The sequence below is a fragment of the Thermobia domestica genome, chromosome 9, assembly GCF_964235325.1.
Source record: "Thermobia domestica chromosome 9, izTheDome1.hap1.1, whole genome shotgun sequence".
NCBI lineage: Eukaryota > Metazoa > Arthropoda > Insecta > Zygentoma > Lepismatidae > Thermobia > Thermobia domestica.
The window spans coordinates 57,241,145-57,254,004 of record NC_137462.1 but is presented as its reverse complement, the minus strand read 5'-3'; the positions used below and the strand labels follow the sequence as shown (position 1 = coordinate 57,254,004).

Genomic DNA, 12,860 nt, shown 5'->3' with positions numbered 1-12,860 from the left:
GCTTTTAAAATTTAATTTTGGTAGACCCCATGATGTTCTAACACCCCCTGAAGATATCTAATTACTTTAAGATGAAATTGCTACTGGTGTTTATTAACTTTCTATGACCGATTTCGGAAATTTTAGCATCTAACACTAAAACCCCTTAACTGTGTTGGTCCTCCCTTTATTTGACAACATCTTGATAGCCGTTAGTCATATTTTAATTCAATTTCCGAATTCTAGCGTCAAGTATGCAAGTCCCACATACCTATAGTATCGCTCTTTATTTTCCCATATCTCGGTATCCATAAGGCTTACCGAGTTGCAGTTTTCAGTTAAAAAAAAAAAAAAAAAATCAGTTGTTTACATTTTAGAGACATGTATTTCCAAATATCTAAAATGCAGAAATTAGGTACCGCATTGGAACCCCATTGGAGTACTCACTTACTTTTGCATAGCAGGGTAAAAACGCCAATGGTTCTCACTTTAAGGTTGAAAACATACTATTTTGTCTCTTCTCTGAGCATCGTGAATCTGTCGGAGCTGTACCATAGTTGGAAGGACTCACTGATCCTTCCTATAATGACCATATAGTCAGAATTCAAAAAGGAGTAGCCGTTGAAGGAAAAACAATATTTTAAAATCCTTGCACCAGTAGTCGTCACCTTAAAATCAAAATGTTCCAGTAGTAGTCAGGATTTTCTACCAGTATTCGTCACTCAAATAACTTGATATAATTTATTCAAAAACGCACTGTGTATCAGTTTAGGGTTAAGAATACAATATAAAGTAGTAAGCTTAATAACTTTGCATCACTTTTAGCACTCAAGAAAGAAAATAGAAACGTTTTTACATACTTTTTAAAGCAATTTCAGAAAGAAAAATGTTAACTGAATTCAAAAGTTAACTGTATATCACTTTCACGTTAAGAGTACAATATTAAATACTATGTTTAATAACTATACATCACTTTAAACACTCAAGAATGAAAATAAACGTTTGTACATTCATTTTAAAAACAATCTGAGAAATAAAATAAGTTAACTGAATTCAAAATTTAATTATACATCACCTTAAGCTTAAGAATACACTATAAAATACTGAGATTAATAAAAAATGAAATCTTTAACGTCCCACGGTTATGCTGGTTAGGCTAAAGGAGACGGTGATAATGAGAAATGACTGAAATGGTGGAATAAAGAAAGTGGCAGGAAATGGGAGAACCCCGAGAAAACCCACGAGCACGGTGTTTGTCCACCACAAAGTCCACACGGCGCAGCTGGGATCGAACCAGGAACCCCCTGCACCGGAGGTGAACGCTCTACCACTGAGCCACCGAAGAGTAGACGACTGAAGGCGCAAGTAGCATACAAATTTATGATGCTGAAGGCGTTATTTTTCACAGCTATGGAGGAAAGAGATAGAAACAAAAAAAATAACAGGAAATCTTTGTTTTACGTCCTACGAATATGCTATGTAGGTTGACGGTCAGAATTGAGTAATGAAAATTGATGATCTTGGAATACGATTTGGCCGAATAACGAGGGAGAAAATAATCATTGATTAAATATTAAATTGAAAAGAATTAAGAACCTGACGCTTAAATACTTATCTATCCGGCACCCATCTTGATCCCCATAAAATATCATGAAGTGCTTGATTGATTCTAAACCCAATAATAGTAATAGTAATTTAACAAGAAACACAGAATATATAATTTACGCACCTTGAAATGTAGAAATTAATGATTGTAATCCCCAGCTTTCCAATAGACCTTTGATTTCTTCAAATGAAGATTCGGATATCTTGTTTCTTCTCAAGCAATAATGGGTTACAATAATCAGTTGCAGTCCAAAGCCAAGTCACTAAGTGAAGCATGAATATAAAAGAATTCATTAGTTAGATGCATACAAAATCCTACGCATGTAAATCCGAATCTACTTATATTAAATTGTAAATTTAAACAAACTAAATTATACTACAGTTATAGTGACATAAAACATACATTAAATAAGGTATACAGGGTGTCTCAAAAGTCCCCTGACATAGGGTAACTCTGTTATTATCAGAGTTACAACAAAATGTAGGAGAGGAAAGCATCTCCAAATATGATGTTTTCAATCTAAAGTGAAGGAATTTTTAAAATCGGATGACTCGTTTGCGCTGTACACTCTTTATGCGCCTAATGTGAAATGAAAATGCAACGTTGCCATTTACCTGGACCTACAACATAAGTGAATGAAGTTACTTTCTTCTGCGCTAACATTTCGATGGTCAGCCCCCGTTTCAAACAGGAACTTCATTCACTTATGTTGTGGGTCCAGGTAAATGACAACGTTGCATTTTCATTTAAATTTGGGTGCATAAAGAGTATACAGCACAAATATCTCGTCCGATTTTTTTTGAAAAAAAAAAAAGTGTTCACTTTAGATTGAAAACGTCATATTTCGATATGATTTTTCCTCTTACATTTTGCTGTAACTCTGATAATAACAGAGTTACCCTATGTCAGGGAACTTTTGAGACATACTGTATACATCATAAGAAGTTCCTTTCTAAATTCTACACGGATGTGGTTTCATTGAATGTGAGGTGGGTGATACACATTAGGCCTTTTGGGAGTACATCACACGGACGACCGTAATTTTGTGTTCAAAATTTTTATTATGAACTGGTGGGATATGTGATACATATGGCCACGGGCTAGAATTTTCTCAGTATGTCAAAAATGCAATCAGATTTCATGCAGCTTAATTTGGTGAAAAGCTATTGCCAATTGAACGTTACATTTACCTCTTTCTTGCAGATGTTAAACCATGCCGTTAGCACGTGAGGAATGGATCGAAATAATAAAACTGTGGGACTGGAGGAGTATATGTGCAGTGGTTGCCGATTGCAGAGTCATCCACAATGTGACTCTGTGTCACATGTTTCAGTGCTACAGTAATTAACTAAATTTGAGAAGACGAGCACATTCGTGAACATACATCGTAACGGTTCAAACTCGCGGGCCCTTTTTCCTTCCCCATTTTGAACCGGTACATGAAAATGCCATTTTCTCTATGTTTGCCTGCGCCGATTTTGAAAATTCCTTCACTAATCGATTTCTCTCGACGAGTACTACAAGAATCAGTTAAAATCGCACGGGCCCTTTTTTCTTCCCCATTTTGAACCGGTACATGAAAATGCGTTTTTCTTCATGCTTGCCTGCGCCGATTTTGAAAATTTCTTCACTAGTCGATTTCTCTCGTTGAGTACTACAAGAATCAGTTAAAATTTCGCGGCCCTTTTTCTTCCCCATTTTGATCCGGTACATGAAAATGGGTTTTTCTTCATGCTTGCCTGCGCCGATTTTGAAAATTCCCTCACTAGTCGATTTCTCTCGTTGAGTACTACAAGAATCAGTTAAAATCTCGCGGGCCCTTTTTCCTTCCCCATTTTGAACAGGTACATGAAAATATGATTTTCTCCATATTTGCCTGCGCCGATTTTGAAAATTCTTTCAGTAATCGATTTCTGTCGTCGAGTACTACAAGAATCAGTTAAAATCTCGCGGGCCCTTTTTTCTTTCCCAACCCAATATTTTTATATATTTTGAATGTATTCAAGTATGGAACAAAAGTGTTTAATTAATTCCCTTAGTAGGCTTCTCAACTTAATATTTTTCAACTTAAATTTTATTTGTTTTGATTATTTATTTTCTTGTGACTCAATATTTAATTGCAATCGTTCATTGGGGAGAAGGGTGGCCATTCTCAAATATATAAATATAGTATTCTTAAAATTTATGTCTTCTCGTATTATTAGTTTCTTCCACTAGACCTGGAAATTGCAAAATTAATACCTGGAAAACCTGGAAAATTCAGGGAAATTGAGTTCCATATTTATGTATGAACCCTGCTATTTACATTTTTTTTCGAATAGGGAGAATTGTACAAAAGAGTGTTTTGGGAATGGTATAACAGTAGGTTTCTGGGGGTGTTGTTCGAAATGAAATAAAAGTTTTACGTCCCACTATTATGCTTGCTAGGCTACAGATGACTTGGTGTTGTTCGGTGGGGGTCAATGTTGCCAATTTTGGGAAAAGTCACTAAATCAGGGGAATTCGACCTCAACGATAGCGTAGGGTGACCATAAAATTTTCAGTTAAAAACGGGATAGGTTCTGGCTTTTAGATCTACCTTTGTTCTTACCAGTGCCTTGGGGCCGCGGTGGCTCAGTGGTAGAGCGTTCACCTCTGGTGCTTGGGGTTCCGGGTTCAAACCCTGCTCCCGCCAAGTGAACTTTGTGGTGTACAAACACCGTGTGCGTGGGTTTTCTCGGGGTTCTCCCGTTTCCTCCCACTTTCTTCATTCCACCATTTCATTCATCTCTCATCATCACCGTCTCCTTTAGCCTAATCGGCATAACCGTGGGACGTAAAACTCAAAAATTTCATTTCATTTCATTTATCAGTGCCTTGATATCAGAGTTCCCCCTCTCTCTCTCTTAGTTACTGAGCGGGTACTTATGAAAAAGGAAAGACACGTTGAAGTTTGTTCAACACACAACCAACTGCTAAATCTCTGCTGTCTTTCGAGCAGTACTACGAACTATAGAGTATGTTTAATATAGGGAATTTCAGTTCAATTTTTGCCTCTTTGTTGTTATTAATACTTTTAAAAGGAGTAAAGGTACTGGGTTTGTTATTTACTTCTTTCATTTACATAAAATGGGACGAATACTACTTTTTTCCATCTACTGACGGGAAGGCCGGGAAACGCCCCTAAAACGGGACTGTCCCGGTCAAAACGGGACGTATGGTCGCCCTACGAATAATTTTTCCGATTGGAGACTTTTATGGGTGATTTTTAAATGACGATTCAGCTACTTATACATTTAGCGACTTTTTGCTGCAAACAAAATTTTCATCTGTAGAGAAGCAATATTAGTTCAAAACAGTTTTTGAACTAATAATGCTTCTGTTTGTTCTTTTTTCTGTTTGTTTGTTTTAATCAGCGCAAGTGATGAAGAGTTTGGAAATACAGCGTACCCACTGGCCCACAATCCTGCATTGTTATGTTGCCCTTGTCCTCTAACGAAGAAGAACTACAAACTTGATGTCCTTTAGTTCGCAGTTTCCGTTGAGAGACACACGTAATACATCTTTACCGATAGCAAAAAGATTAGCTATAGATGCGTGAATAAAGGCGATGTGGATGTTTGTTATATTTGTTCTTTGGGGTCTTTTAATTATTCTGCAGTTTTTCTTTTACAAAAAATTGCTTAACGTAAGTACTGTAGTGTTAATTATTTCGGAACTATTTTGACTCCACAATATGAACAAAAGTACCCGAAACAATCTGAAATGATCCCTGAATTCAAGGATTGGTTGCGCCCTGTTTACAAAGATGTGAGTAGAAGCAGCGGCGCAAATCTGTCTTCAACATTGGGGGGGAAGTGTAAGACCGTTACCATACTTTTTATTTTGCGATGTCCAAAATAGTTATGAAGTTGAAAAACAATGTTGTGGAGTATCAGAGTTGTCTTCAGCATTGGGAAGCTGCAGATTTGAGCCTTATTCTGGGAGACGTCTATTTTATCTCACGTTCCTTTGTAGCAATTGGACAAAAATCATCAAATTTCTCCCAAAAAACACATTTCAAATCGGATTATTGGGGAAAACTCCCCCTCAGTTCCAAGATTGGAGGGGACATGTATCCGTCTTCCCCCCCCCCCGGGATTTGCGGCAGTGAGTAGAACATATTGTTTAGTTTACATCTACAACTTTAAAACAATGCTTATAGACAATGAATTTCTCGATTATTTTTTATAGCGACTTTTCACCCAAAATTCGAGTCGCCACCTCTCGTTTCGCAAACTTATTGTCAACATTTAGGCAACACTGGTTGCGGGGAGAGCTACAATGGAAATGAAAATGAAATGAAATCTTTGAGTTTTATGTCTCACGGTTATGCCGGTTAGGCTAAAGGAGACGGTGATGATGAGCAATGAATGAAATGGTGGAATGAAGAAAGTGGGAGGAAACGGGAAAATCCCGAGGAAACCCACGCACGCGGTGTTTGTTCACCACAAAGTTCATTTGGCGGGAGCTGGGATCGAACCCGGGACCCCAAGCACCAGAGGTGAACGCTCTACCATTGAGCCACCGCGGCCCTAAGAGATTGAGAGTCATAAACTTAGTCACTTTCAATTTTGTAATATATTTATATATATATACTGTATATATATATTACAGTATATATTACTGTATATATATATTACATCACTGACTGATAAAACTAAAATGCTTGGATTGTATATATAAAAGTCACCCCCTGCCCGTAAAAAGCTTCATTCGAACTCGGAATCGAACAATTGCATCTGTAAAGCAGTGCTGAGTTCATTTTAACGTTCCTTTCAGCAGCAAGGCTGTATGAGACATGGACTTACAGATTAACGTGAAATCCGAACCACATAAGCTCCGGCCGGGAATCGAACCCGGGTGTCCCACGCCAAAGGCGTGTACACTAACCACTTAGCCACGAGGGAACCCATCTGGGTAATAGTTAAGAACAGCTACTTCTCATCTCCCGTGCACGAGGATACATCTTATTGTTGCACTACCTAAACACCCTAAGTACAAGGGCAAGAACTCAGTCTATTACCTGCTTTTTAACATCCTAGATCAGCGTTTCCTAACCTTTTTCAACTTGCGGCACACTACGGATGTAATTTTCAAGTTACAAAATAGTCTGCAACAATAAAGAAGCAATAATAGTCACAACAATGATAACCAATATATATTTTCAACATTAAAAATGTACAGAAAAGTAACACGGTATGAAACTTAAAGTTGTAGATTCATAGTAGAGGTTCATAGTAATGTGAAATAAAAATATACATTTTTCCTTCGTCTTGCAATTTGATTGCTATAGAATTAATAATTTGCTTCGACTTCCTCGCGGCACACTAGCGGCCCATTCACGGCACACCAGTGTGCCGCGGCGCACCGGTTGGGAAACGCTGTCCTAGATAGTCAATGAATAATTCCTGAAAGTATGGCGTTTCTCGTCCTTCCCTAAATGGGAAGTACGGCTCCTTAACTATAACCCTCATCTGTAAGGCAGTGTAAGCAACAAAAAATTAAAAAAAAAAACGCACACTGGATGTTTGCGCAACTGAGGATCAAAACATCCTCAATGGAGTATGAGAAATCGTAAACGTCAATCAAAGTGTGTTTTTGCTTATTCATTACTTCGTTAATAGTTAATTCCTTCTAGAAATAGTGAAACAATACTATGAAGAAACACTAATTAAACTAATAACTATTACGTTGTGTTTCTTACCATACCGTTTTTACCAGCCATAGAATTTGAACCTAGTACTATACTGCATTAGTCACGCCGGAACGAAGGGTGAAATTCAAACGCCTGGCACTCGTAGTTGTTGAAGCTGTGTTGTAGTTACGCGGCCTGCGTTGGTACTCCTCAACATAAATACGTCACTGCCCAAAACCAGGAAACATCACAGACAGAAGACAGGGGCACAATCAGTGCCTGACACTTCACGAACTCAAACCCGCCAAGACTCAACTCAACATGACCTTCAATTACGTTCTACAGTAGAAACCAAACCAATGCTAAGGCACAAACTTACCAACTTCCTATATGAAAACACAAGAAAAAAAAAATCAAACTTTTTGGTTCCAAAGTGATGCCATAACAATAATACTAAAAAGGTTTTAATTCTCAGTAACCCAAACATTAATTAACTAGGGAACATAACAAGCAAAAATAAATAAATAGAAATCAAATCAAATTAAATTTAAAAAATAAAAACCTGACAAGTAAGCTCTCCCTGACTACTTTTTTTTTTAAATTTCAGTGAGGCTGTAAAATATATCAATATCTTCGTCAAATATATATATTTCAATGTAAACAAGTTCTTTAAACAAAAGAAAGCTCTGTAGTAGAGCGCTTACCTCTGACCTGTTAGGTCCCTGGTTCGATTCCTGCTCCCGACAAATAGCCTTTTGGTGAACACTGTAGGTGTGGTTATTCTTAAGACTTTCCAGTTTCCTTACATTTTCTTGATTCCACCATTATCATGTATCTCATCGTCACCTTCTCACTTACGTTTATGTACAATCATGGGGCGTTAAACTAAAAGTAAAAAAAAAAAAAATGCAAATATCCTAATAAAAATGAGTTTTCTAGACTACACAAGTGGCCCCGCGTAGCGTAGTTGCTAACGCTCTCGCCTTCGGTGCGAACGGTCCCGGGTTCGATCCCGTTGGGGATCGATTTCCTCAGTCGAAAAAGTATCAAAAGATTTTAAGTCCAGCCATCCTGAATGAGATTTCCTTGGGTTTTCCTCATTCACAGCAGGAAAATGCCGGAGTGGTACCTAACATATAGGTCCCAGGCCGTTTTCTTCCTTCCCCAATCCTTTCTTCCCTTCCTTTACCCGGATAGTGTGCTCATCGAGGGACGTCATCCCTCATATGTGACGGGCTAACAAGGCCATTGTTGCCGAAAGCCCAGAGACCTAAAGCCTAAATCTTCACTACACAAGGGAATTTTCGCGCTGAAAACGGTTTCTTAGCAATTATGTTAAGCAGTCCTGTAGTAACTCTGCACCACGTAATAAATCGTCACATATAAAACGGAATGAATAAACACATAACATTCATTTTGCTCCCTTGTAACGTAAAATGTTTCAAAACATTAATATTCAAAGATTTCTCAAAATTCAGATTCACCCATTCCATTCTCCTCAATCATTAACGAGTTGTAGTCATAAACTATATTACTTACTTAGTACTATACTAAAGCAAGTTACACTAAAAGAATATATAATTAATGGAATATTTAACTAAAGTAATAGTTAACTAGTGCACTTACCCAGGTTTTGTTTCCTTCCTCTCTTCTTTTCCGATTGTAACAACCTCGTTTCGCAAGCAAAAGACGCTAGTTCAATGACGTCAGCCATGGCGAAAGAAAGAGTGTCTATAGGCGGTCTGGATCTCACGTACAGATGGACGTATATAACGTATAACTGAAGTACTTAACATACGTATATGTATGTAAAATACAGAAGATTGTTAGATGTCAGACATCCTGCAGCGAAATGATGTAATATCTAAGCGGGTAAAAGGCAGTACCTGTGTAGTATATGGATAAAGTACGCTCCGTACAGATTTCCTTAGTAAACATAACGAATCCTTGTATTTGTACAATATACCGCTGTCCGGATAATGGATTTTTCTCAGTGTACACGCACTATTTCTACTTCATAGATGGAATGAAGAAAAGTTTTGTCAGAATGGTCGAATGCTGAGTTGAATTCCGGACTTCTCGATAGAAGCGCACTTTGTGGTGGACAAACACCGTACTCGTGGGTTTTCTTGGGGTTCTCCCGTTTCCTCCCACTTTCTTCATTCCACCATTTCACTCATCTCTCATCATCACCGTCTCCTTTAGCCTCACCGGCATAACCGTGGGACGTAAAACTTAAAGATTTCATTTCATTTTTTCGATAGAAGCGCAAAAGCTCCAGTCAATCATGTTTGTTGTGCAGTTGTATTTATCTTAACTTAAATATATTCCGTAGTCCTTTTTTTTGTGTGTTTGTTGGTGGTGTGGGGAGAGTTCCATAATGATATGAAGGGTGTGAGCCAAGAACATGGTAACTAACAAATTTTCAATTGCTGAGTTACGCAGCTTCAGATAGGCAGCAACGCATACCGCTTCGTTTAATCCCTCATGTATAGACTTATGTGAAAAATCAGCTTTCCGACTTTCAAAATGGATTGTGCAGCAGAAAATTTCTAATTTCTTAAAATAGTAAAATTATGGGTTACCATGTTCTTATCTCACACCCTTCATGTTCAATCCCTCTTGTTAAAAATACAGAAAACTTGAGGACTGAATAAACCGTGATAGTGCTTATATAAAACTGTAGAATTTCAAGAATATACAAAACCAAAAGCTCTAGGTGTGCAGCCTTTAAGTGTATCATATAAATCTAAGTATTTTTCTTATGTTTTATTTTAATTTTATTTTGTTCCAAAAAGAGGGTATGGAATATTTTGAAGTAAAAATACTACATAGAATTTTGCTACTTATTTGAGTATTTTTTTAAAAGAAGTATTTACTTTTAGGGTTGGCTGGTTTACACCAGCTGTTTTTCTTCTTTTTTTAAAATAAACAACTGGTTTAAACCGAAAAAAAAATACAAGGTACGAAAAATGCGAATCGTGTGAACTTCATGGTGACGTTTCCATACATCAAACCATCTGCATTAGTTTTATTTCCTTTTCACCTTTTAATCAAGGTGTCCCATGTTCAATTCTCGATCGAACCACAACCCTTCTTTCATGCGTAAACAAAGTAGCGGTTCGGATGTCACTTTAAGCGAAAGTCTTCTCCTTGATAACCTCGGTATTACGTAAGGATGTCAAGCCTGAACATACGAAACGAAACTAAATTGTATATTTCTGCATGCCTGAATGCCTGTTGTTTTATAAAGAAGTCAAGGTTGCTTAAATATACTGATATAAATTAAAAAAATTTATCGATTGCCTACCTAGCTTCCAACATTAGCTTGGATTGTACTTTCAATGATATGTACGCACTAAATTTGTAATTTAATACCTCAGTTTTAGCGTACTGATTATGATACGTTGACCTTTAAATTTTACATGCAAAGCAATAACAGGATTTTTTCCGTTATTGTTTTACATTTAGAGTAATGACGGGATTTTCCCGATGGCTAGGCAGGAGTTTTTCAATTTAAGAAATTTACTGACCGGATTTCTTTAAGCTTATGTGACCTCTTCCAGCATAACCCCGTTGTTGCATAATAACACCAAGGCGAAACAAACTTATTTCTGTCAATATGTAATATAAATACACAAAGCAAAATATCTAAACCCAAAAAAACTGGTTTAAACCAAAAAAGCCTAGTTTAAACCCCCCCCCAAAAAAACGGGTTTTTGGCATTTTCGAAAACAACCATGGCTCTTGCCAACCCTGCTTACTTTTGTATGTAGGAGGTTAAAAAAAATCTTATTATATACATTGGTTAATCCTTTGAAATTCATAATGTAAATATGTTGAGAAGTAAAACTGTTTGAAATATCTTTTCGAAATTCATGGTTTATTTTCGAGGTTTTATATTATTATCGGCATCAACCACTAATTAAATGACTTTTTGTGTTGTAGAGAAGCGAAACAAAATCTGGTTTATCAATTTAAAGCAGAATTTTCAAAAAAAGCCCAATTCCCAAGCAAAAAAGCGAAGCAGAAAAAACCGAGTTTTTTTTTCAAAAAAGCCGGTTTTTTTCCGAGCTCTTGCATCTCTAATCCAGAGCTATCAGGACAATTCTGGAGTTAATTGAAAGAAATAAGTAGCAAACTCATTCTTAGAAAATTGGGAGCATTAAAGGCAAGGGGAGCTGATGTGCTGACCACACATCACCACAAAAGCCTGAATATCATAAACTAGCTAATAGGTCACGTTCTGGCCCTTAGGGCTGTTGCTCCAGGAGTTTATTATTAGTATTCCTTAGTCTCATGGCCAGAACAAGCAGTATTGATACTTTTGTTTACAGCTATGCCTGGAATATAAACACGAAACATGATTCGGATCCCATAAGTTGCAGAATTATTAGCATATGGCTGGGATCTTAAAAACAAAATATAGTACATATTTGTTTAGAAGTGTAATAGATACTAGTAGTGTGTACATTAATTTTATTGCTTATTTACTGTTTTGTATATTTTATCAGGTATCAGGCGATGTGAGTCTTCAGAAATTGTTAGGTGTCATCTCTAAGTGCCAAGAATTTTGTGAAGTTCAGCTGCGAGTGAGCGAGAAGAAAACATTAAATACTTTGAATAAGGACAAGCATCAGCAGACCATCCGATTTCCACTTCAGGGCAAGATCAGGACAAGAGACATGAAAATAAATTGGTATGAAATATATTTAATTAAGAACTAATGTTTTATTCTAACATTAAGATACAACAAGGACAGATAGTTACCAAAATAATAGAAACACCTAACACGATAGATGTATGGGTTGGCAATGGTGGAGTAGTGACCGCAGCGCTGGGTTTTGTTAGTGATGTGTTAAGAGTTAGGGATGGGAAAAACCGGTTTTTATAAAAACAGAAAACCGGTTTCTATAAAACCGAAACCCGAAAAACCGACATTTCGGTTTTCTCCAAAACCGGTTCGGTTTTTCACCGAAACTGGTTTTGGTGAAAACTTTTCGAAAACACATAAATCTATTTCTGTGGAAATGGATTCGTTTTCCGGAGAACAACGAAACACTATTCTGGTCAGAAATAGAACAAATTTTGAAAAAAAAACAGGAATCGGTTTTGAAGAAAATCGAAACCGGACCAGGTAAAAAACCGAACCGGTTTTGGAGAAAACCGATAACCGGTTTCGGTGAAAAACCGTTGGGCACAAGAACCGGAAAATTTTCAAAAACCGGTTTCGGTTTTTCTAGAAACCGAAAACCGAAAAACCGGTTTTTGTGACCACCACTAGTTAAGACAAACTTCGAACTAGGTGAGAAGTAGTAGAACGGCAGAGTGCAGTAAACTCATTAGAAAATGATAGTATAAAATGGGCTACCCCTTTAATCTTCAAAGAGGGCAAATAATTGGTGCTTAGCGATGTGGTTTGAGCATTTGTGTACCGCGAAACCACATCACTCAAATGGAACAGTGGTCGGAAGGAACCCCTCGGTAACATGTTCCACAGAGATTTTCACTCAGAACTGTCGTGCGACTGCGGTGCAAGTGACAAAGGTCCAGCACCTTCTATAGCCTACAATCCACCGGGAGTTGCATGGCATGGGCATACGAGTTCGGGTTGCTCGG

At 37.3% G+C, this 12,860-nt stretch overlaps 1 protein-coding gene across 1 annotated transcript in view; it reads left to right on the top strand.

Annotated features, from left to right (window-relative positions):
- The window catches only part of LOC145694674 (uncharacterized), a 260,526-nt gene that overhangs the window by 65,668 nt on the left and 181,998 nt on the right, over window positions 1–12,860 (top strand). Inside the window, exon 2 of the mRNA XM_081771169.1 lies at window positions 11,756–11,940. Within this exon, the coding sequence (XP_081627295.1) occupies window positions 11,756–11,940 (185 nt within the window). The remainder of the gene's footprint in view (window positions 1–11,755; window positions 11,941–12,860) is intronic.